Genomic DNA, 26,705 nt, shown 5'->3' with positions numbered 1-26,705 from the left:
GTGCAGGAGTAGGCCATTCGGCCTTTTGAGCCAGCACCACCATTCAATGTGATCATGGCTGACAATTCTCAATCAGTACCCTGTTCCTGCCTTCTCCCCATACCCCCTGACTCCGCTATCCTTAAGAGCTCTATCTAGCTCTCTCTTGAAAGCATTCAGAGAATTGGTCTCCACTGCCTTCTGAGGCAGAGAATTCCACAGATTCACAACTCTGACTGAAAAAGTTTTTCCTCATCTCCGTTCTAAATTGCCTACCCCTTATTCTTAAACTGTGGCCCCTGGTTCTGGATTCCCCCAACATTGGGAACATGTTTCCTGACTCTAACGTGTCCAACCCCTTAATAATCTTATATGTTTCAATAAGATCCCCTCTCATCCTTCTAAATTCCAGTGTATACAAGCCTAGTCACTCCAGTCTTTCAACATATGACAGTCCCGCCATTCCGGGAATTAACCTAGTAAACCTACGCTGCACGCCCTCAATATCAAGAATATCCTTCCTCAAATTTGGAGACCAAAACTGCACACAGTACTCCAGGTGCAGTCTCACTAGGGCCCTGTACAACTGCAGAAGGACCTCTTTGTTCCTATACTCAACTCCTCTTGTTATGAAGGCCAACATTCCATTGGCTTTCTTCACTGCCTGCTGTACCTGCATGCTTCCTTTCAGTGATTGATGCACTCGGACACCCAGATCTCGTTGTACGTCCTTTTCCTAACTTGACACCATTCAGATAATAATCTGCCTTCCTATTCTTACCACCAAAGTGGATAACCTCACACTTATCCACATTAAACTGCATCTGCCATGCATCCGCCCACTCACACAACCTGTCCAAGTCACCCTGCAACCTCACAGCATCTTCCTCACAGTTCACACTGCCACCCAGTTTTATGTCATCTGCAAATTTGCTAATGATATTTTGAGACACAAAATGCTGGAGTAACTCAGCGGGTCAGGCAGCATCTCTGGAGAGAAGGAATGGGTGACGCTTCAGGCCGAGACCCTTCTTCAGACTCCCACAGACTAGTATGTTGACATCGCATGATGATTGAGTTCAAGTATAAAGACACCCTACTGTAATTATATAGGGATGTGGTGGGACTGCACTGGTCTAATCTCCTTACCTAACAAAGTATATTTGTTATGAATTGATTCATATTAATTATGGATCAAAATTTATGTCTGGGATGGGAGCATATGATGAGGGATTAAGCTGATGCGCCTAGACGTTCTTGAATTTAGGAAATGTGAAGTAGACTTATTGAAATGTATAAAATGGCCGGGAAGGTCAAAGAATAGCAGCAGCATTTCCCCATAATGAAGATACAAATACTGACTGCAAAAGCAGGGAAAACAGGACCTATTAGTCATCAACCATTAAAGTGCCTGCACAAAATCTACACAACAAAATGAATTAGCAGCTGCAGTGGAAATGACCATACATGTAAATGAGCTTTCACTTCCCGTGTCTACATTTAGACTTTCAGTACGAGTAATTTTCTGACACAGGATCTTCTGGTCAAGATATGGTGGATTCCAAACAGTTCACATCAAGACGTTACTCTCTAACCCCGGTTTCAAAAGTCTTCAAACAGGACCCATGAAGTTTCTGGAGAAATAATGGTAAGAAATCTAAAATGAGGCTTCCAGTGAAGGGAATCATAATGCAAATGACTTGGCCAAGGAAGAGATTGGTTTGGATCTGGCAGATGTGCTTCTCCCAAAGGAAAATGATCAGCCGTAGAAATCGATTTCTTAAATCCAGTTATTTGGCTTTTGTTTTTGTCTTGTTAAATTAATTGCCATTTTACGTCAAGAAATTTAACTGCAGGCATCATCTCCACTGCAGCTCATTCCTAATTATCAGAAACCCAGACCATGCTTACTTTGCTCAACTGGTTCTTACCCCACTGGTCTCAGTTCTCACCATCCTTCTCCCTTTGTTCATTCTCTTCTCAACTACATCTGCACACTTCTCACGCCTTGCATTACTTCAACAATTTCTTCTTTCCTTTTTTCCCCCTCAATCTTTCTTGCCACTGAAACATCTGGGTCCAGACAGCATACACAAATCAGATTCCAGTGGCCGATCAAGGTCATTCTCTTTCACACCATTCTTGTTGGGTCCATCTTGTTCTAGTATTGACTAAATTCCTTCATCAATAAAATAATAAATAACTTGATTTAAAGGTGGTCTCACAGCAAGTTTTGTCCTCAAAAAGAATTAGCTTTGAATTTATTGTTTAAGATATATATCAGACTGATAATCGTTGCTGCAAAATTTAACTGATGGAAATTCAAGAAATCTTTCAACAGAATCTGTTCATTGATGCAGCAAAGCAGTACATTATTTCAAGTTAAATGACACCAGAAATATCGTGATAGGTTTCTATGCTGCAAACACTTTATTTTAAAGATCATAGCTGTTTTGAAGGATGTTCAAACCACTGACGTCTCAAAAGAATGAAAGGCGTAAGTAGCTAGAAATTTTTATTATCTCTCCCACGCCAGTGAATGCAACTGAGAAAGTAGACAACCCAGTGGAAAGAATGACTATAAATTTTAAACTATGGAATACACAGCAGACTTAACCTTAGGGTGGCACAGTGGTAGAGTTGGTGCCTTATAGTGCTTGCAGCGCCAGAGACCCGGATTCAATCCCGACTACGGACGCCGTCTGTACGGAGTTTGTACGTTCTCCCCGTGACCGTGCGGGTTTTCTCCGAGATCTTTAGTTTCCTCCCACACTCCAAAGACGTACAGGTGTGTAATTGGCTTGGTGTACGTGTAAATTGTCCCTAGTGTGTGTAGGATAGTGTTAATGTGCAGGGATCACTGGGCGGCGCGGACCTGGTGGGCCGAAGGGCCTGTTTCTGCGCTGTATCTCTAAATCTAAAAAAAATCTTTAGTTTCCTCCCACACTCCAAAGACGTACAGGTATGTAGGTTAATTGGCTTGGTGTATGTGTAAATTGTCACTAGTGTGTGTAGGATAGTGTTAATGTACAGGGATCGCTGGTCGGCATGGACCCTGTGGGCTGAGGGACCTGTTTCCGCGCTGTATCTCTAAACTAAACAGACACTAAAAGGTGCGTCACAAATGACTGGAGAAGGCATATTTCAAATCTCTTAACAGAAACTCCCATTGTATGGATCTGACAATTTCATTCTGCTAAATTAGGCTGGCAAGCACCTTCTAGGCCTCCCAAACAGCAAAGCTGTCATTGGATTTAAGGACTTCTGCTGCAATATCCAGCACTGCCAGTAACTGATAGAAAATGTCCCATTGCCACACATTAGGAAATGCACATATTACTGCCATTTTGTAGTTACCTTTTTGCAAGTATTTAAACAAGGGCATTAATATTTTAACATTAAAAAAAAGTCAATGGTCTTGCGATTATCAGATTCCATATCTGATGGAAACATTGAAGAATGCTGTTCGGGGTGTTTGCCTTGAAGAGTTCTTGAGAAAGGACTTTAAAAGGTTTACTTTTGACCCTTTAGTAATGGCAAATTTAAAATGTAAAGTCAACAAATGTAATGAAAACTTGGGTTTCTATACGACCCTCGGTTTTCAAAACCACTGACATGGAAACTATTTAGAGACGAGAACCAACACCCACATTCCTATAGCAAGATTTGCTGGTTCCACATGGTGGAAAGTAAAGCTGCACTTGGGATCAGAGTGGCCCAGCCACATTCCCATCATTAAATAAATATATTTAATACAGTGGTTGAGAGGTGAACTCACTCAGAATGATCTTTTCTTCTATGCAGGTTATTAAATAAAGGGTAGGTCAGTGACTATCTTTGCAACAGTAGGAGGAATCTCCTACTGGTTTACTTGGCTTGGTGGTATTTGATGAGGCTTCAAGAATTATGAAAGAACAGAGTACTTCTTAGTTGATGCCATGAACCTTGGTGTTAAAGAATTGTTAATCGATTTGCTCAACGTTTGCACACACATAGTTTAATGCAAAGTGCAATATTAATATTGTTAAATGTTATTCTGGTTCGCTAATGATTGGAACATTTTTACCCTGAATACCATTGGAACAACAAAGCCAACAGCGACAACAGGTGGTGTATAAAAAAGACGCATACTCGAAAGAGCTTACGTGTTCATTATTACCGTAAGAACAAGAAATATCTTTTGGAATTGTCACATTATTAAAACAAAATTAAAGTTACTCTTATGCTCAGACTGTAATCAAAGCACATTTAAAACTAATTATATCTTTTACTCCAAATCACCTTTACATTTATTTTACTGTTAATTCATGAATATATTATGCTAAAAAGAATTTCGTCGCAACTGCCTTTTCAATAAGCTATTTGCCAGTGTGCAGCAAGCAAATTCATTTGGTTTTGTCCGAAACTGAGGCAATGGAAGGCAATTGAACATAGCGTATTTCAAAACTGGTAATGACTTTGATAAAATGTTTTGCATGCTCTAAAGGGTGTTTATTTAAGAATGATGGAAATGATCAAATGTCAATATGCAAACATTTCCCATGGGCAAAGTTATAGAAATGAAATTGAATTTTAAAAACAAGAACTAAATTAGAACTGCTTTCAACTCAAGTAGTGCATCATTCAGAGCAAATGCCAACAACATCCAAATAGGTGTGTGCTGGTATTTAGGCCCAAACAACTTTCATTACACTTAACCATATCTCACCTGACAAACACATTCTTCAGTTCAATCTCTGCACTTTTTCTCTACTTCTCTCATCATTCACTGAACTCCAAAGCATTAAGCTCTTTTTCATAGGTCTCCAGAGTTGTAGTGCCTGACGGCCTGTTGCATGGCAAAATTCCTTTCATTTATTTTATGCCCACATTGAATTTTTGTTCACGACAGCCTCCATAATACTTAGGGAATGGTAAATGTACATCGGCAAATGCATGCAGACAGTTACAGGACAGTTGCCTGTATTCCTTAAAGCAAAATTACCAACTTGCTTGAAAATAAATGGTGTTGGAGAAAGACTGTAACATTGCTGAAGAAAATATTAACAATACATGATCCTTGTAAACTGTCAACTTATTGTATATTTAAACACCTCAAAAAAATGTTTAAAAACTGTAGGATATTGGTTTTGTTTGGGAAATCTCTTGTGCTCAATATAATAACATGCCAGAGATGAGGAATGCAAACAGCAGATTCTTTATTCTTAAATGCCAAGCCCAGATTCAGTGCAGGTGTAAAGTAAAAGGCTTTTTGCATTGCAAGGTGCCACACTTTTATCACACAACTCTTTCCTATGGTATATAGATGCACAAAATGCTGGAGTAACTCAGTGGGACAGGCAGCATTTGTCGAGAGAAGGAATGGGTGATGTTACCCATTACTTCTCTCCAGAGATGCTGTCTGTCCCGCTGAGTTACTCCAGCATTTTGTGTATCTATCTTCGATTGATACCAGCAACTGCAGGTTTTTCCTACGCATTCTTTCCAATGGTATGTCAGCTTGATGTCTAGTGCATTTCTTAGGCAAGATATCCTTATGGCTTTTTGAAGTTAGTTCTGTGTAAATCATATGGGTAGTAGTCCTTTGTACTTCCTATTAGAAAAAAGGAATATGTTGCACAATTTAATTTCAGAGGTCACTGCAGACAGAACACCAAAGAGAGTCAGTCACTGGAAAATATATCTTTAAATCCACGTTTGAGGACAAATGGATAGTGTGTTAATCTATTAAACCATTATCCTTGGTAATTCTTCAAGTACATGTATTTAACTCAACTACTGAAAAATGGAACATCTTCAGAAACCAAATACATTACACAGGTTATAATATGTGTTAAGTGCACTAGGCCAAAGCCTTGCCCTGCAAATTACATACAAGGAGACCACACTGAAATTCCCAGCAAACATACCAACTTTTCTTATGAATTCAGCAAAATGTGAACAAAGTTACGAGAGGTTACGCTTTTATGTAAAACTATTTTAGCTTAAAGCCTGTTGATATCCGTCACATAACTACATAAAGCGCTTTTCTACCTTATCAACTTTCTTAAAAAATATATATAAAAGGGCCAGAAGATGGAAAGATGGCAATTAATTTAACAATTATAGATTATAAACCAAATTAACCAATCTAAAATGCTGAAATGGTCTTGGAGATGCAAGGAACTGTAGATGGTTTACCCAGAAAGACATAAAATGCTGGAATAATTCAACAGGCAAGGTAGAAGGATCAAGAGGGGAACATGAGAAAACATGTTCAAGTGCTTTCAGCTCAGGAACCTTCTTCAAACTGACCTATCCATGTTCTCCAGAGATACTGCCTAACCCACCGATTTACTCCAGCGCTGTGTGTCGTTTTTGATGGAACATTCTTGTTTGAAGTATAAAGCACATATTGGAGAAATAATACTGGAGACAGATCAGATAGCATCTGTGGAAGAGAAAGAACCAAGCTACAGCTTCAGGTCAATGGAAAGACAAGGAGTTGTGAATGTGTATGGAACGCAAAGTCCTAGAGTAACTCAGCTGGTCAGGCAGCATCTTTGGAGAACGTGGCTTGGCGCCATTTTGGATCAAGACACTTCTTCAGACATTTGACATTTCAGTCAAATGACATTTCATTGCAATTCTCCAGATTATCGAGTTGAATTGTTAAATCTGTTTCCCTCTCCACAGATGCTACCAAACTTGCCTGGTATATTCCAGTATTTTCTGGTTTGCTTTTGGTTTCTAACAGGTGCAGTATACTGCTTTTGATATATTGGATAAATATCAGCTAGCACTCAACCAAGAATCCAAGGCGAGCTGGCCAACTGGATGCAAAATAGGTTGGAAGGAGTCAAAGGAGAGTTGTGGAGGGTCGTTCTTGTGATTGAAAGACTGTGAACAGTTGAGTGCCGCAGGGGTTGGCGTGGGTTCCATTGCCATTTATTATATTCATGAGTGATTTGGATGACAATGTAGTTAACACTGCAAGTACAATTGCAAATGACATGCAAATTGGTCCAGAGGAGTATAAACTGAACGCCCACAATATTTTCCCTCAGATTAAAGGATTATAAAAATAGAGGGCGCAAGGTTCAAGTGAGAGGGGAGAGATTTAAAAGGGTCCTCAGGAGTAACTGATTCCACTCGGAGTAGTCAGTATCTTAAATGAGCTGCCAGAGGAAGCAATGGAAGCGGATGCAATTAGAACTTTTAAAAGACATTTGGACAGATATATGGATAGGATGGATTTTACAGGACAACTGGGTAAATGCAGGCAAATGGGACTAGCCCAGTAAACCCACTTGGTTGGCTTGGACATGGTGGGCGAAAGGGGCCATTTCGGTACTGAACAACTATGACTCTAATACCTTCCAATGAAAAGAAAGATAGAACAACAAAAAGCAGCTCAATTCTATAAAATAACAATTTTCATTAATGGTTTACTTATCCGGTGTGTTCACTAATTTTGTTACTCATAAAACTACAGCAGCAGTGACTCAAACAGTGAATACCTACCGACAAGCCTCATTTCGCTATAGAGTTTCAATTAAACTTCATCACATTTTCCCCTTTACAACACACTTTAATCAACACCCAAAGTAATGGCTTAAAATTTTCATTCACAAACTGAAAGTTTACAAGAATTGCACTTAATTATAAGTTGTACGTGTTAGCACGATACAAAGCAGTTGCGTTGTTTTGTATTCCATGTTGAGTCAGACCGCCAGTCAACAAAAACAGAAGTCCCATGAAAGTTGAAAAACATTTTTAGAGCGTCATAAAAGGTTGGTTTTAACCAATCCATGTTTTCTGGCAAGAGCACTATCTATCTTGTTGATTATCCTCTGTGATTTTCACATCACTAGGAGAGAGTTCTAGAACAGGGTTCACAAAACCAGCATATTCAGAATTCCCATTATCATCCATCTCAGCACTGACAAAATCATTTTCCCATTCTAGTCCAGTTGAATCATCTGATGCAGACAAGGGGTTGCTGCCAGGTCTGCAACTGCTGTGCCTCATGGCTGCTTGGAAAATATCTTCCTCGGTCCGAGAACGTTCTCTCATTGGAATCATTCTGTTCATTCCTTGAATAACATTTTCAAAACAAACATACATTTCGGTTTAACACAGCAGTAAAACACTTGGATTCAAAATCAAAACAGCACAGTGAAAATTATTTATTTGTACAAACAGAAAACCTCCGACAATTTTAAATTTAATGAATTTAAATGAACGAAAGCAATCATATGCACAAAACAATTTGCAGCATTAGCTAAATAATAAGGAACTTCACAAGAGTGTTCCCTCTTAGCCCCCCTCGGTCATGGCTGACCATGGGTGATGCATCCTAGTCAGCTGTTAACACACGAGTGTTAAACCATAAGCATTAGGAGACCCATTTGCCCCATCGAGTCTGCTCCACCAATCCATCATGGCTGACCTGTTTTTCCCCCTCAACCCCATTCTCTTGCTTTCTCCTCAGAACCTTTGATGCCCTGACTAATAAAGAAACTACCAATATCTAAAAAACTAAAACTCTTGTTTGGTTGTTTGTTTTTGAACTACAGCTAAAACGGTCCACGATAGCGCGACAATTTTAGGCCTACCTTACTCACCGTCGTCCCTTTGGTGTGAATGGAAGAAGTTTCATTGAAATCAGTGTTATATTTTTTAAGTTAATCACTTTTTAAAGTTTAAATCTATTTCCGGGGGGGGGGGGGGGGGGGGGAAGGGATGGAGGGAGGTGGGGAGGGAGGGAGGGGGAGGATAAGGGGGGTTGAGGGGGAGTGAAAGGGGGACGGGGAGGGGAGGGGGAAGGAGGGACGGGGGTGGAGGGAGGATAAGGGGAAGGTTGAAGGGGGGTGGAGGGAGAGGGTGGAGGGAGGTGGGGGGAGAGGGGGAGGGAAGGAGGGGGAGGATAAGGGGGGTTGAGGGAGAGTGGAAGGGGGACGGGGAGGGGAGGGGGAAGGAGGGGAGGGAGGGACGGGGTGGAGGGAGGATAAGGGGAAGGTTGAAGGGGGTGGAGGGAGAGGGTGGAGGGAGAGGGTGGAGGGAGAGGGTGGAGGGAGAGGGTGGAGGGAGAGGGTGGAGGGAGAGGGTGGAGGGAGAGGGTGGAGGGAGAGGGTGGAGGGAGAGGGAGAGGGTGGAGGGAGAGGGTGGAGGGAGAGGGTGCAGGGAGAGGGTGCAGGGAGAGGGTGCAGGGAGAGGGTGCAGGGAGAGGGTGGAGGGAGAGGGTGGAGGGAGAGGGTGGAGGGAGAGGGTGGAGGGAGAGGGTGGAGGGAGAGGGTGGAGGGAGAGGGTGGAGGGAGAGGGTGGAGGGAGAGGGTGGAGGGAGAGGGTGGAGGGAGAGGGTGCAGGGAGAGGGTGGAGGGAGAGGGTGAAGGTGGAGGGAGAGGGTGAAGGTGGAGGGAGAGGGTGGAGGGAGAGGGTGGAAGAGCAGGGGGGGGGAAGGAGAGGGCGGAGGGAGAGGGTGGAAGAGCAGAGGGGGGGAGGAGAGGGTGCTGCACCAATGCAGGAGAGATTTGGGCTCAACGGGTCCACTTGGTCTAGTCTGCTTTAAAAAAGCCCAGTGACTTAGCATTGATCATCTGTGCCATTGAAAACCACAGATTGACCACCATTTGACTAAAGAAATTCCTCCTCATCTCCATTCTAAAGGTACGTCATTTTATTCTGAGGCTGTGCCTCACGTTGTCAAGTTATCAAGCAAGTTAGTCTGAGCTAATACCATTATACTTTCAAAACTCCATTAGATTTGCACAAGCAAAATATTTACGATGGAGAGGAGAAAAAGGTGCATCAATCTCCTGCCCCAAGTTAAGCTGGAGGATTCTTCCTTATCTTGGTTCTGGATTCTCTTTCTGCTTAGGTGTACATGATGTTCGAAAGGGTCCAGTTTACCTGACGCACAAGCACATGAAAACCGGTATAGCTGAGCAAGGTGGTAATGCGGTAAGGCAAGAACAGTGAAAGCACGACTTCTATGATCTCGACCCGAAACGTCACCCATTCCTTCTCTCCCGAGATGCTGCCTGACCTGCTGAGTTACTCCAGCATTTTGTGAATAAATCGATTTGTACCAGCATCTGCAGTTATTTTCTTATTCTATGCTGCTAATGTGGGTTAATTCATAATAGAAAAAAAAAGAGCAGTAGTTTTATTTGTAAATGAACGTTTCTCCAAGTTCAATTTGTGGAAGAGTTGGTCAAAACTTGGCACATTAGAAGATGAAATGAAATCTCCAACTGGCTATCAATTTGTTTACAAAAGAGAAGAGAATCACAAGCAGTGAAGGCTGTGGTGAGAACATGTTATCTCGATCATGCCGGAAGAACTAAATTATATCATTAAATTTTAACTGTTTTTACAGTTGAAGGATTATGGCCGTTCATATATACACACACAGATGAGCCAAAACATTATGACCACCTGCCTATTATGCTGTTGGTCCTCTGTGTGCCGACAAAACAGCGCCGACCTGCCGTGACATGGACTCTACAAGATCCCTGAAGGTGTCCTGTTGTATCTGGCGCCAAATCATTAGCAGCAAATCTTTTAGCAGCACCCCACAAGCCTTGCCGTTTCGGAGATGCTCTGACCCAGTCGTCTGGCCATAACAATGTGGCCCTTGTCAAAGTCGCTCAGGTCTTTACTCACTGACCATTTCTCCTGCATCCAACACATCAACTTCAAGAACCGACTGTTCAATTGCTGCCTAATATATCCTACCCCTTGACAGGTGCCATTGTAACAAGATAATCAATGTTATTCACTTCACCTGTCAGTGGTCATAATGTTTTGGCTCATCGGTGTATAGTGTATTAGCACAGAGCCTTTAGCTGCATGGTAGTCTTCTTTCCAGAGTCAGGGTTTAAACACAGATTTGCCTATGAATTTCAGGATAGTATCCAGCAGATATGTTGGATAAAAACAAACAGCTGCTTGGATTGCATGGACAATCCTGCTTTTGCCTGGTATAAAAATATTTATGTAAAACATTCATGTCTTGTGGTAGCTAGTCAACTATGAATACTGTTAAAGACACAAAATGCAGGAGTAACTCAGCGAGACAGGCCGCATCTCTGGAGAGAAGGAATGGGTGATGTTTCGGGTCGAGACCCTTCTTCAAGCTCATTGATATGAATACTCTTACTTCACCTCGTTCTTGAATTGAAGTTTGGAAAAACAGTATGTTCTGCAACTGTGTCACATTCTTTCCTTTCAAATTTCAAGTAATTTAAAGCCAGAACACAAGTGTCTTTCAACTGCGTTCCTCAGTAAAAATGCACCGTCTTCACCGTGAACGATTAACACAAGCTCGAACGGCTTCATTGCAGCAGTTCCATCTCAGTACATCTGCTGACAGAAAATGTCTCGCCTCACCTCAAATATAATGGGCTGTTCTGCATGCACAACAGTAAAGCATCTCTGGTTCTTAAATCAGTAAAGTGAGAGTTTAATGAAACATGACTAAGTTTCAAAATGTACAAATTACACACCATCACATCCTGTGGGAAGAAACATTAAGGGGTTGAAAGTTGGCCTCAGGCCTTTATGGTAAATGCACAATATTGCGGTGTGTATTTCTTTTCCATTCATTGTAGTAAATGAAACTGAATTTTATAATGAGTCCAATACTCAACCACCTATGTGAAAGATGCAAAGGAAGGTTTAGATGGCAGAGTCAACGTTGACTCCATCTACACCTCACGCTGCCTTGGGAGAGCAGCCAACATAATCAAGGATCTTTTCCGCCCCTCATTCCCTCTGCACGCATCAGGCAGAAGATACCAGCGCACATACCCACATACTCAGGAACAGCTTCTTCCCCTCTTAACAGGCTGCTGAACAGTCCTTCCAATCCACTTAATTGTGGACATTGGAGTTTTTCCTCTGGAACTGTTGTGCAACAATGCTGAAAAACTATACTCTGCACTCTAGGTATTTTTCTTTTTGTTCTACATGGTGTGCTTGTATACGGCTTGATTATATTCATGGAAAGTATTGTCTGATTTGACTGGATAGCACCCGAACAAAAGCTTTTCACTGTCTCGGTACATGTGACAACAATAAATCAATACTGCGACCATATTTCCTAGTTAAGAGATGACAGACAACAAATATTGTTTTTTGGGACTCGAGCGGTTCCAATTGTCCTCTGCAGTTCTCAGAAGCTTTTCTACAGGTTGATGTTGTGCAGCCAACAATTGGTGAACCACTCACAGAAATGCTGCAGGCAGGTGAAATACATCTTCCACATGTTCTTGCTGATTGGATAGGAGAATGTAATAATGTCACAGTGACACATGCGATTGAGCCATGGAGTCCAAGGAGAAACCTTGCTCATTCATCGAACACTCCAAGACATTTTTTCTTTATATTTGTGAATAATAGCTGGCAAGAAATGCAGGAACGAAGGGGCGAGTTTGGCTGTCAGTTGAATTTGTAAGTAGAAAGTCATTCTTCAATTATGCAAATCCCCACATCTCCTTTAATCCTGCCATTAATCAACAAATCAATTATTAATCTCCCTGTTAAGGACACAGGTCCTTCCTATTCACTCTTTCTAGACCAGAGTTTAGATATTTCAATTAAATTTCCAGTCAGACTATTTAGTTCCACTGAAAATAACCAAGGACTTTGGCGAGATCTCCCCTCATTATTAAAATTTTCCAGAATGAGAAATCATAAATCTCTCTGTTGGTTAGGTTTAGATTTATAATTGTTATGTGTACAGAGGTACAGCGAAAGTTTTGTTGTGCATGCTATCCGATCAAATCAGATAATACCATACATAAATACAATCAAAGCAACGTCAAGTACAATAGGTACTTTGGAGCAAAGGAAAAGTTAAAAGAGTGCAGAATGTAGTTCTCAGCATTGTAGAGCAACAGTTCCAAAGACAAAGTCCAATATCTACAATGGGATAAAGACGAATTGGACAGTACCCCAACCTAAGGAAGGACCATTCAGATTACTGATAATCTTTCACCTCTTTCCTATAGTAGTGTCTAGATATCCAGGTGTCTTGTTTTATCGAGTTCCAGTAAAACCTCCAAGCTCTTGTATTCTGTCCCCTGCTCCTCTACATTTCTTAGTACAATTTCAACCTTTATTCTGCTGCCTTATTTGCTCTTCCTGGATGCACTACCTCACGTATCCCAGAGACAATTTTAGTTTCCATTTTTATGCCAACTTAATCAATCCACAAATGTCTTCCTGCAACCCCACAAATTTCATTCTAAACAACCACCTCTGCATTGTGGTCTCTAAGTTGACTTGCTTATTTTAAAAAAATTTAAAGACTTAAATGGTCAAAGTATTTGATGTGATAAGACGCTGTTCAAATTGTAATCGTTACAAACTTATGGAAGCTACTCGGTTTAATGATTCATTGTCATTGGCAGAGGTGGTTAACTGGAGCCAGTTTTACCCAAATATCAGATTTCCTGCCTCATCTCCTTGAAATAATTGAAAGCGGGGGGAAAAAAAAGTTAACAGATTAAAATAGCTGTACCTTCTTCATCTTCCCACTCGAGATCCAGTGATGTACTGTCATCATTTGTTGATCTGTTTTTTGTTGTGAGGTCACAGCTGCTATCAGTGTTTGGCGTTAGAAGTGCAGGCTCTGTCAAGACTCCTAGCAGGAAGGTGGGAACAATACTTAATGCGAGATGACAAATAATTCATTTCCAAAAAATGGAGGCTCATGCACAACTTAAAAATATTAAATTCCTCACATATGACAAAGCACTACACGATGTAATTAATTGTATTACAGCTGATCCAACAATAAATGCATTGCATTCCCCCCCCCCCCCACCGATTCAAAAGAAATAATTAATTCAAAAAGTTAACCTCGCCTCTCTCTACATGTTGATTAATATGTTGAACATTACCAAAGCTCAATTTTATAATTTCCCCACTTAGAACAACAAACTGCTTTTATTAAGATGATATTGTCCCTTATTAGGGGGGGGGGGGGAGGGGGGTGGGGAGGAGAAAAAGCAAAATTAAGGGAAAAGTGAGAGTTTGGTGAAATTTGACTCCACAACGTGAAGAACAGAATGGATGGGTGTTTTAAGGTTAAGAGGCCACTTGCTGTTAGTTTCAATACTTAATTGTTTTTTTCAGGTGACTTGGTCTCGGATGTAGATAGCAATATTGTTACAGTTTCAGATGACAAACTGAATTTTATATTTTATATCTACGAAAATGGAACTAATTTTCCGATGTTTTTGGCTTAGTATTCCAGTATATTTTCAATCTCAAATGTCTCGACCCGAAACGTCACCCATTCCTTCTCTCGTGAGATGCTGCCTGACCTGCTGAGTTACTCCAGCATTTTGTGAATAAATACCTTCGATTTGTACCAGCATCTGCAGTTATTTTCTTACACTACATTTACTGACAGTTAGCCAACATAATGACATTTTAAGAAAATGTATTTGGAAGAATATTTTGGACATATCTTCCAGCAAGCAAACTTACTGTGTTGATTCCTGAGTGCTTCAGACTGAGATTTTGTATGATGCGAATACGATTCAAAGTCTTCTTCCCCTGCTTCACTGCAGAAATCAGTAGAAAAATAAACAACCCATTGAGTTAAGAGCATCAACATAAAAGATGTTTGAAACAGATTTGATAAGTGTTTTTGGTCTCAGTAAGCAGTCATGCCAACCGCTAAAAGAAATCTGGAAATTACAGTTAAAATCCTCGTAATTAAAATTAGTGGCGAGAAAAAAGGGTCTGCCTGAATTTCCATACTGTACTCCGGGATGGCAATGTCTTGGACTGATGTAGCATCCCCTCTCAATAGCAGAATGCATAACATATGAAACATTTATGATAATTGTAATAGTCAATTAAATCATTTGTGACAAAATGATATAAAGGGGTGGATCTTTTCCTCTCGGAGAACATCAGATAGACTTCAGGAAGCAAAGCAGTGCACATACACCATTGGATTGACGGTGCCAAAGTAGAGATGGTCGAAAACTTCAAATTCCTAGCAGTCAATATCACCAACGACTTTTCTTGGACCACCCAGATTGAGGCAACGACCAAGGAAGCACGCCAATGCCTCTACTTCTTTAGAAGGCTTAGGAGGTTTGGCATGTCCCTTACAACTCTCACCAACTTGTACAGATGCACCATACAATGCATTTTATCAGGATGCATCACAGCTTGGTTTGGGAACAGTTCCATCCAAGACAGCAAGAAATTGCAGCGAATTGTGGAAGCAGCCCAGACCACTGCACAAACCAACTTCCCTTCTATGGACTCAATTTATAACCTCATGCTGCCTCGGCAAGGCTGGCAGCATAATCAAGGATGAGTCACTCCCTGGCCACTCACTCTTCTCCCCTCTCCCACCAAGTATAGAAAAAGTGTGAAAAAGCACACCACCAGATTATGGAACAGTTTCTTCCCAGCTGTTATCAGGCAACTGAATCATCCTACCACAACCAGAGAGCAGTGTTGAACTACTATCTACCTCTTTGGTGACCCTCGGACTATCCTTGATCAGACTTTACCTTGCACTAAACGTTAATCCCTTATCATGTATCTATACACTGTAAATGGATCGATTGTAATCATGTATTGACTTTCTGCTGACTGGTTAGCACACAAAAGCTTTTCACTGTACCTCAGTACACGCGACAATAAACTAAACTGATCTGAACTTGGTCACAATTCCTTCTAGTATGGTCCTTTCCAGCCTCTTGCTGGGAGACTTGCTTCCAAATCACTAGCCTGGCCCAATGCAGCACAGTGGTATACACAGGTAGAGACTGTGCACGTAGCTGTCTCTGTTCCCAGAATAGTTAGCCACTGGTTTACCCCGAGATCTATTACCTTTTAAATATGGTCACTGAAAAACAATTATGAATATAAAATTAAAATCTAGAAACCCAAACCAAAAAGGAAACATTGAAAATTTAAAAATAACTTTAAATAATTTTTAAAACACCCACTTTAAAATATTGAAATACATTTAAATTAAATGCTCCCAGCAGCTCATTTCTATCTTGAATAGGGCAACATTGTACTAGTGCCAGGATAAAGGAACAGTGGGCAAGTTTCCCTCAGTCTTTTTCTCAGGGCAGAGGATTCAAAAGCTAGAGGGCATAGACTTAATGAGAGGGGAGGGATCTAAGAGGGACCTCAGGAGCAATCTTTTCCACTCGGAGGGTAGACCGCATCTGGAATGAGCTCCAGAAACGGATGCAATCACAACTTTTAAAAGACATTCGGACAGATATATAGATAGGTAGGGCTTTGGCTGCAGGGAGATAGGCCAAATGGGATTAGCTCAACATGCCAACTTGGTCGACATTGACTAGGTAGGCTGAAGAGCCTGTTTCCAGGCCGTACAGTTCTATGGCTTTATAACTTATTAGAATCAGAAATCACTAAACATATATGGTTTTGCTGTTAAGGATGTCAAAATATCCACTATGACAAGAGAAAAAAAATAGATGCAATAAGTTAAAAAAATGTTAATGGACAAACTGATCCTAAAGGTTGACAAATTAATGGGACATATTTCTGTCCCAAGATATAAAAATAATAAATCACCATTTAACAATTAAAAGGATTAACAACAATTCCCAAACGAGGCTTGAAGGAAGAATTAACTACTTTTTGGGTGAATTATCAAATATTCCCTATTAAAGTATGAAAATAAAACAATTGTCAGCCCAATTTGTCACAGGTCAGTTGTGATGAATTTACAAGAATCTTGAGAGCAACTAATCATTTGAATAAAAATGATGAGAGCCACAAATATGTTGTAAAAGTTAAAATAATTTCCAATGAATTTAGTTAACATTTTTCGAGATGACTCAAATAAGGCAGATAGGGAAGTGTCAAGTGGATATTAAGAAAACATTGAGAAATCATTCAACAAGATTCCGTACTGGAGACTAAACCAAATGGGAGCATGTACAACTTCAGGCAAACATTACTTCATTAGAAGGTGGAAAACAGCAGGGGAAAATGTACACATTAAAATTGGCAGAAGGATATCCCCAACACTATGAAATAAGGAATTACAGATGGTGGTTTACAAAAAAAAAATGGTAAAGTGCTGAAGAAACGCAGTGGGACAAGCTGCCTGACTTGCTGAGTTACTCCAGCACTTGGTGATTTTTTCACTACACTGGTGCCTTGAATGATAAATGACGTGGATGAAGGAGCAAGAGCTAAAGATCCCAAAATTTTCCATTACAGGTCATCAAACTAAAATTGTTACTTCTCTCTCTCTCTCTCTCTCTCTCTCTCTACAGATCATCATCATCATCATCATCATCATCATCATCATCATCATCATCATCATATATATACAGCCGGAAACAGGCCTTTTCGGCCGTCCAAGTCCGTGCCGCCCAGCGATCCCCGTACATTAACACTATCCTACACCCACTAGGGACAATTTTTTTTTTTACATTTACCCAGCCAATTAACCTACATACCTGTACGCTTTGGAGTGTGGGAGGAAACCGAAGATCTCGGAGAAAATCCACGCAGGTCACGGGGAGAACGTACAAACTCCTTACAGTGCAGCACCCGTAGTCAGGATCGAACCTGAGTCTCCGGTGCTGCATTCGCTGTAAAGCAGCAACTCTACCGCTGCGCCACCGTGCTGTATGCTGTATGAACACCAGATCCTGTATGAACACCAGGTAAAGTCCCTTCTTCTCTCAATACCGCACCTGGAGTATCATGTGGAACTTTGGTCTCCTAATTTGAGGAAGGACAAATGGGACCTAACCAAGTACTTATTCCAATATTGGAATCCAATATCAATGCAACATTCTCTTAGCTCAGCCTTGATGCATGTTTCCATGTGCATTGGCAGATTAAGAATAACAAAAAAAACAGGAAGAACAAATGGTTCCTTTTTAAATTCAGAAGTGCTGAACCCAATTATGAAACTGCTATAACCACCAGCTAAGATTGGGCAACCTAGCCAAGTTCATTGCTTTTATAGTTCAGGTGCTATTTCCACAGCTCTCTGCATAGAGGAAGAACATACAAACAAGCTACCGAGTGACCCTGCAAATGCTATAAGATTATGGAGGTCTCACCCTTTTTGCTGATCAGGAGATGCCGCGGGCTGGGTCCTTCGCTTCATCTTGTGTAGCCTCTGTTGCTATAAAGCACAGAAATTTGATTAGTGGATCATCCTTACATATGGAATGCTACATCTTAATAAGCAGACCAGAACCCTGAGGGGGGGGAGAGAAACAAAATGTAGGCGTTTATATGCAATTCTGCAAATCAGTTATTTAGAATAGACTAAATATTAGACAGCTGTAAAGAAGATAGCATTTGTTGTAGAGGCATATTGGGTTCCAAGTCCAAAGCTCTCCGGTTGTGGTAATACAAGTAGACAGAATAGTAAAGAAGGCATATAGTATGCTTGCTTTCATAGGTCAGGGCACTGAGTATGTCAGAAAGTCACAATGTGAGGTTATCCACTGTGGTGGCAAGAACAGGAAGGCAGATTATTATCTGAATGGTGTCAGATTAGGAAAAGGGGAGGTGCAACGAGACCTGGGTGCACTTGTACATCAGTCACTGAAAGTAAGCATGCAGGTACAGCAGGCAGTGAAGAAAGCTAATGACATGTTGGCCTTCATTGCTGGAGGATTTGTGTTTAGGAGCAAGGTCCAACTGCAGTTGTACAGGGCCCTACTGAGTCTGCACCTGGAGTATTGTGTGTAATTTTGGTCTCTTAATTTGAGGAAGGACGTTATTGCTATTGAGGGAGTGCTGCGGAACTTCACCGGGTTAATTCCCAAGATGGCGGGACTGACATATGATGAAAGAATGGGTCGACTGGGCTTGTATTCACTGGAATTTAGAAGGATGAGACGGGATCTTATAGAAACTTATATCTTAAAGGATTGGACAGGCTAGATGCAGGAAAAATGTTCCCGATGTTGGGGGGAGTCCAGATCCAGGGGTCAGTTTATGAATAAGGGGTGGGCCATTTAGGACTGAGATGAGGGGAAAACAATTTCACCCAGAGTTTTGAATCTGTGGAATTCTCTGCCACAGAAGGCAGTGGAAGCCAATCCACTGGATGTTTTCAAGAGATTGTTAGATTCAAGTCTAAAGATAAGCCATGATCATATTGAATGGGGGTGCTGGCTCGAAGGGCTGAATGGCCTACTCCTGCACCTATTTTTCTGTTTCTATGATGCAACTTTATGGAACTTTGGTTAGACCGTATTTGAAGTATCTGGTCACCTCATTACATACAAGATGTGGAGGCTTTGAAAAGGGGGCACCGGCCGTCTACTAGAATGATGCCTGGATTAGGTGCATTAGGTTCAGGGGACAGTTGAACAGACATGGATTGCTTTCTCTGGAATGGCAGAGGGCCTAGTTTTAAAAGAGAGAGGGGCAAAGTTTAAAGAAGATATGCGGAGCGAGGTTTTTTTCCACCCCCAGAGAGGGTGGCGAGTGCCAGGAACGTGCTCCCAAGGCTGGTGGTTGAGGCAGATACGAAACTGGTATATGAGAGACTTTTGAATAGGCCTATGGAAATGCAGGGAACGGCAGGATATGTATTATGTATAGGCTGGATAGGAGTTGGTCTTGGCATTATGGTCAGCATAGACATTGTGGGCTGAAGGGCATGTTCTTGTGCTGTACGATTCTATATTCTAGGACAAGAAGTCAAGGAAATTCAAAAGCCTTTACGTTTCAAAACAAAATCATTTTCATGTGGCACCTTAATCAAGATATTAGTCAAACTCTTTCTGTACAACTTTTTTTTTAGTGTTTGTAGTTCCATCAAATATTTCTAATCAGAAAATACACAGGGTAATAAACAGTGTAATGTGCAATTGACAGAGAAACAAACAGAAGTTAGTTATTTTTAAATAGGTAATGAACTTTCACTTGGAATGTGATTAAAAAAACACATTAACACTGAGCCAAATATAGTGAGAAATGTGGCGAAGAAGTTTGTCAACATGGTACAATTTCAGGATCTTAGCAAAGGTAGATTGGTTAACAGAGGGGATTCTGGAGCTTCTGCCCCACAGCATGAATGGGATGATTGTGAATAAAGGGGTGAAAGGAGTGGGATGGACAGAGTTAAAGGAGTGCAGCACTTATGGACGGTTGTAGGCGCTGAGGAGAGGCAACGTCACGGAAGGATTTGAACACAAAGGTGAAAGCCATTGGCAGACAAATGTAAATCATGAACTAATCCCAGCCTTGGCTCTACAATTTTCCTTTCCATTTTGATCGGTCATTCACCGTCAGAATTGCCCCACAACCTTGATGGAATTCTCTCACCACAAGTGGTCAGAATGATGTTTCTTCACCACCTCAGTGCCAAGTAGGTATGCACAATAAACGGTGCATTCTGCAGCAAACTTGACTTCTCTGTGTATTTGCTTGCCGTTCGATTCACAGTAGAAAACTCCTGTATCTACAATCAAGCTGCTGGATGGTTGCCCACTCATGCTGGGCCATCTATGGTCTCCATTAGCCTGGACCAACAACTCACATGTAGCATCGAGACACAAAAAGCTGCAGTAACGCACTTGATCATCATCTCCGGGTTGGCCCGAATGGCCCAGTATGATTTTGGTTTGAAACCTGAAGGCTTTTGAATTTCCTTGACTTCTTGTCCTAGAATATAGAATCATACAGCACAAGAACAGGCCCTTCAGCCACAATAAACAATAGGTGCAGGAGGAGGCCATTCAGCCCTTCGAGCCAGCACCGCCATTCAATGTGATCATGGCTGATCATTCCCAATCAGTACCCCGTTCCTGCCTTCTCCGCATACCCCCTGACTCCGCTATCCTTAAGAGCTCTATCTAGCTCTCTCTTGAATTCATTCAGAGAATTGGCCTCCACTGCCTTCTGAGGCAGAGAATTCCACAGATTCACAACTCTCGGACTGAAAAGGTTTTTCCTCATCTCAGTTCTAAATGGCCTACCCCTTATTCTTAAACTGTGGCCCCTTGTTCTGGACTCCCCCAACATTGGGAACATGTTTCCTGCCTCTAACGTGTCCAACCCCTAAATAATCTTATAAGTTTCTAAATTCCAGTGTATACAAGCCTAGTCGCTTCAGTCTTTCAACATATGACAGTCCCGCCATTCCAGGAATTAACCTAGTAAACCTACGCTGCACGCCCTCAATAGCAATGTCTGTGCTGAACATAGATTTTTTTAGATTTAGAGATACATAATGCCATACCAATTCCTATCAGCCTATACATAATATATATCCTGCCGTTCCCTGCATTTCCATATGCCTATTGAAAAGTCCCTCAAATACCACTTTCGTACCTGCCTTAACCACCAGCCTTGGGAGCACATTCCTCGCACTCACCACCCTCTCCGAGGGTGAAAAAAAACAAAAAAACTTGCTCCGCATATCTTGATCCCTACTTGGCGAAGAGACATAATTCTGACCACGTGGTCATTCTTGGTGAAGAGACATCATTCTGACCACTTGTGGTGAGAGAATTCCAACAACTATGTTTCTATGTTTCTAAGGTTGTGGGGCAATTACAACGGTGAATGACCGATCAAAATGAAAAGGAAAAATGTGGAGCCAAGGATGGGACGCAACTTTGGGACCTCTTGCTGGTTTTGGAATACCCAAGGGACAGTTGCCCTGATCCTCCTAGATGGTTCAGGGCAAAGATTCTCCTTGCCACAAGGAGGAAGCGTGACAAATTGTTCCTATGAATTTGGTACATGGTGTGGGCACGAGGTAAATGGTGAACTGCAATGAATGCTCAGAATGGGTCATCTGGATACCAATGTATATCGAGCTGATTACTGTAAATAAGGTAAAGCTTCTTCAGCATCTTTAAAGGAATAATTCTCATCTCCACATGCAGGATTGTCCAGGTAGAGTGGTTCAGCCCATTACATTTAAACATTTTAGCCTTTGGCTGTCTTGCTGCAGGGATGGATGGATCCCAGCGCAAACTTTCCAAAGACTCATGGACATAAACCCCCCCCCCCCCCCCCCCAGGTCATCTGCTCCTCTTTATGCGATCTTCACAGTGAAGCAGTCGACTTAGATTCCGCTCCTGTTCTTGTTCTTGCTGGAGAACAAGTAGAATCAAATCCAATGTTTTCAATTCCAAACGGATCTGAAATCTCTAGAAGCATCAGAGCTTCAAACTTTAGTGCTGTTGAACCCAAAGAAATTATGTTCAACAACCAAACCAACTCATCTTTAACTGATGGGCCCTTTAACTGGCACAGGTTGTTCTGATGTTGAAATATCCCATGATATCTATGAGATATCAGAAGGCAGATAGATATACAGAATAAGGAATAGTATAAAGCATAATAATAGTGTAAAGTAGTAGTATAGCATAAAACAGTATGAATACAGAATGTATCCTACGAGATAGCCACAATGTTTGTTGACTGTACACAGGTGAATCAATTTCACATGTTTGCAGAAAATTAACTTCACCACTGAATCCACAAAATCAGAATTGTATGTTTCATCACGTGGGGAATGTTACAATTTTGTGTTGCAATTCAGATCCATACACTTGAAAAGTATGAGTTAAAAGTAAAAGTAAACAGTTTCTAGGCCAAACTGTTTAAAAGTCTGCAGATGTACACATGCTCACATTTTGCATCAAGTTATAGCAGACAATGATGTAAAAATTCCATGGACATTTCACTAGTGAAAAGTGTTTGAACAATACAACTGTGGAACTGAGCTGCTGAAGTGGCACATAAATGATGGTATATTTGCATTGCCAGCTTGCTCTGCTCTAAATATAAAGTCATCTTTTGCGTAGGTGCCATTCCTAATCACGTAGGACATCTGACACTCTACCTACGACTTTTGATTGATAATGTTGACATCATTGGAATTCAAACTGATCAATTCTTCCGGTGTTATGATCAGAAGACAGTTAGATATTTAGATGAAGGAATATTCTATTCGACGCCCGAGGTCGCAAAGGGGGACCCGGAGTGGAGGGCCGTCGAGAACAAAAGGAGGAGGATCCGGCCTGGGGGGGGGGGTGCAAAAAAAGACGGCGCCCTTTACGTGGAGACTATTTGCATGCCTAGGTATTCAAAACTAAACATCTCACTGACTTGTCACATGAGACAATAAAAGCATCTCATCTCATCTCTCTATAAAGTATAATAATAGTGCAGAGTAGCAGTATAGCATAAAATAATATAAATACAGAATAAAGGATGGAGCCAACTTTGTGCTCCAGGTTAAAATGTAATCACTTTTTAATTTAACCAAGTTGTAGCAAAAAGCTGGTTCCATTCTTCAAACTGTGTACTGATCATAACACTGGGAGAGTTGCTCAGTGTGGATTGCAAGTTTAGCTTAGTTTAGTGATGCAGCGAGGAAACAGGCCCTTCGGCCCACCGGGTCCGCGCCGACCAGCGATTGCCGCATATTAACACGATCCTATACGATCCTATACCAAGCCAATTAACCTACATACCTGTACGACTGGAGTGTGGGAGGAAACTGAAGATCTCGGAGAAAACCCACGCAGGTCACGGGGAGAACGTACAAACTCCGTACAGATAGCACCCGTAGTCAGGATTGAACCCTGATCTCCGGCGCTGCATTTGCTGTAAGGCAGCAACTCTACAGCTGCGCCACCGTGCCGCTCCATTAATGTCAAGTTTATCAAAAGAGAATCATATAGAGGATGGCAGACATCCCCAGTGACTAATATGGACAGCAGCACAATTATACCATCATTTTTGCATCTGTTCCACAATTTTGTTCTTCAAATACTGAACAGTAAGTAATAGTGCAACTTCTGTGAAATGTTTACGCCATTGATGAGTACAACCTGAAAAGTCATTGTTAAATTGCTAAAAGGTCAAAGAAAATGATGGAAAGGATAATAACTCAAAATTGTCATACTGACAGCTCCAAATTAAATGTTATTCTACGCTTCTTTCATCAAGTTGCAGTCATGTAGAAACACGTTTTGTTACTGTATTTGATTACCCTATCTGCTGAATTCAATGCAATATCCATGATAAAGGCAGGTTTGTTGCTTTGGAGTTGTAAACAATAATTAGAAATGAACCAATAGCACTCTGGTGCGATATGAACAAGACGTGGTCTTTAATCACTTTAAAAGATTATTGCTGATGTTTTAAATATGCTCTGCCAACAAGATGTGGCTAAAGAATGTTTCAGCTGAGACACCAAATAGGGGCTTCATGCCCTCACCTCCAAAATCTTTTTCTGCATTGCTGCCCTGGCTGCTTCACGCTGTGCAGCGTAAAATGCTTCTTCTTCTATCCTTAACTGTTCCTCTTGTGCAGCTAACTGCATGTGAATGAAATAAAAAGGGGTTAACAAAAATGATAAACCTCACTAGATAATTTAAAAAAACATTACAAACACTTTTGAGCCGCATATAAATACAACACAAAATACATAACCAGAAATTAAAGTGAATGAAAAGGACATTATAACAAATTGGGAAAAGCAAAGTTAAATGAAATATATATATAAAATTGTAACCTCGCCTCCTAACGATGGTGAAATATGGCTCATTTCAATCCATATTGCACAAAATAATGGACAAGAACATGGGGGTCCAGGAAAGAGGACCCAAAACCAGATGCAAGATGTTGGCAGCTTTGCGAACGGGTTAGAGGCAAGGTGCAAATGGAGTCAGAAAGGGAAGAAAAGATGTTGGAATCTCAGGGTTGGGGAACCTCTGTTCACACGAGCCTGGAGAGAATGGGTTTGGCAGCCAATGGTGGATCAGACCTGCGTTTCATCCGTATTTTCCAGTTTTGCTTTGTAGAGTTAAGAAAATACTGCTACTGGAAGCAGTACAGGAAGGGTCTCGGCCTGAAACGTCAGCCATTCCTTTTCTCCAGAGATGCTGCCTGTCCCGGTAAGATACTCCAGCATTTTGTGTCTACCGGGTGATATTATAGGGAGGGTTTGATCAGACAAACCGCTCCGCTGGATGCTGACCTCTGCAGCTGTCTAATCGCTGCACCAACAGCAAAAGAAAATCGTAACAATCTCGCTTACTCACCGAAGCGTAAAGCAATAAAACCTACAAAATCATCATAGTCTTGTACAAATGAACCATAAATACACCTAATTAATATTTTTTAAAGCTGTATTTTCTTATCGCTACGAAGCAAAACTGAAAAACACGGATGAAACGCAGGTCTGTATACACACAAAACAGCCAGCGAGAATGTTTAGTCCCTGCAACCTATGACCAGTTGAGATACCAAACTCGCTTATTGTAATCATGCTTAATTCCTGAAATGACCAGCTTCAATGCTGGAATGTTGGAATTAAAAAGGCCGTGTGTTTGAATTTCTATGCAAATATGTGCTATTCCTAACATTTGATATAATGGAAAATCTTTGCAATTATTTATTCACATTTTGGTGCAATTGTTCTCCTTAAACATCCAAATCCTAACTGTTTTTTTGTCAAATGACTTAATTTTAAAACATGTGTTCAATTTAATATTAATCATATCTGATTCAGAAATATTTTTTATCATTGGATTCTTTTCTGCAAGCAGTCAAAACGAAATATTTGCATCCATTCTGACAAAACTGATTAAGTTATAGCCACATTTTTTTTTTAACAACGCTGCATCCTCTCAAAGTCGCATGCTTTCCGTGCTTAGGCCAAAATTTTACACTGTTCCGAATTGGGAAAACCACTTTTCAACGTACTGTAATCTATTTAATTTGAAATCTACTCCGTATCCAGTGTGCAACTCGAGTCTTTTTTTTCCCTCTTCACAGCAGCAAGTAAACATATATGTCCTTTGAATTCACTGCTTCAAAAGTAATTAAATTAGTGGTACTTTCTCTCCCGCATCAACTGTTATTCAGTTTAATGAATCAGTTACGCTTTAAGGAAAGAGAATGGTGGTAAAATGGCAAACACTTTAAATTCCAACATGATGGCCGTGGTGAACACACTTAATTATACCAACCTGCCTGCATTCCCTTTTAGCATCATTATCCCAACAGAACAACTGCTAATATTAGAAATGTAATTTTCTATAAAAATAGAATTTAAATGCAAAACAGAATAACATCCAGCAGAATTCTAAATTATATGCACCATCATTTTAACCTCAGTCTACGAATTTCAAAATATGCTCCTGGGAGCATCTTGATCAACAGGAAGACAATGTTCCCGACATAGCCTTCGACATTGCCTATCTAAATGGGAGACACCTGATTGCTGTCAATTCATGCATTTCTATAGTTGGCACGTGTAATGCAGGGGAATGAGGTAATCAGAGAAGCATCAAGTTCCTTGCTTTGATGAACGGCCTTTGAAGAAAAAAATGTGCCTTGGGTATGCCAGAAAACACTGTTGGACTCCGATCTGTGGTTGCAAATTAATTTATAAACACCAGTTGGAGGAGTCACCAAATGTGACTTGGTTTGTATTTAAATGGCATGCAGGAAAAGGTAATCTTATCAGGTTCTTCACATTTCTTCATTAAAAAAAAAATTGGTTGGATTTGTCAGCATTTTAAGGCATGCACACATGACAAGATTCTGAAGGAGGGTCTCGACCCGAAACGTCACCCATCTCTTCTCTCCAGAGATGCTGCCTGTCCCCGCTGTTACTCCAGCAATTTGTGTCTAAGATTCTAGAAAATCTTTGGAGTTTTAAATTAATATTTTGACAGATATTTAAAAAATACATTATAATATTCTTTTTT

General features: G+C 41.0%; 1 protein-coding gene across 2 annotated transcripts in view; it reads right to left on the bottom strand.

Moving 5' to 3' along the window:
- Positions 1-5,366: 5,366 nt before the first annotated feature.
- The window catches only part of ap1ar (adaptor related protein complex 1 associated regulatory protein), a 54,873-nt gene continuing 33,534 nt past the window's right edge, over positions 5,367-26,705 (bottom strand). The window contains exons 6-10 of one of the 2 annotated variants that reach the window (XM_078406369.1): positions 24,206-24,304; positions 18,063-18,127; positions 14,461-14,537; positions 13,487-13,609; positions 5,367-8,054 (exon numbers count right to left, since the gene is read on the bottom strand). In XM_078406369.1, coding sequence (XP_078262495.1) covers positions 7,789-8,054; positions 13,487-13,609; positions 14,461-14,537; positions 18,063-18,127; positions 24,206-24,304 — 630 coding nt within the window. In that variant the 3' untranslated portion in view covers positions 5,367-7,788. The remainder of the gene's footprint in view (positions 8,055-13,486; positions 13,610-14,460; positions 14,538-18,062; positions 18,128-24,205; positions 24,305-26,705) is intronic. The other variant, XM_078406377.1, reaches the window with a different exon arrangement.

This window comes from Rhinoraja longicauda, chromosome 1 (assembly GCF_053455715.1).
Source record: "Rhinoraja longicauda isolate Sanriku21f chromosome 1, sRhiLon1.1, whole genome shotgun sequence".
NCBI classification, from domain to species: domain Eukaryota; kingdom Metazoa; phylum Chordata; class Chondrichthyes; order Rajiformes; family Arhynchobatidae; genus Rhinoraja; species Rhinoraja longicauda.
This window is presented reverse-complemented; position numbering and strand designations above follow the sequence as displayed.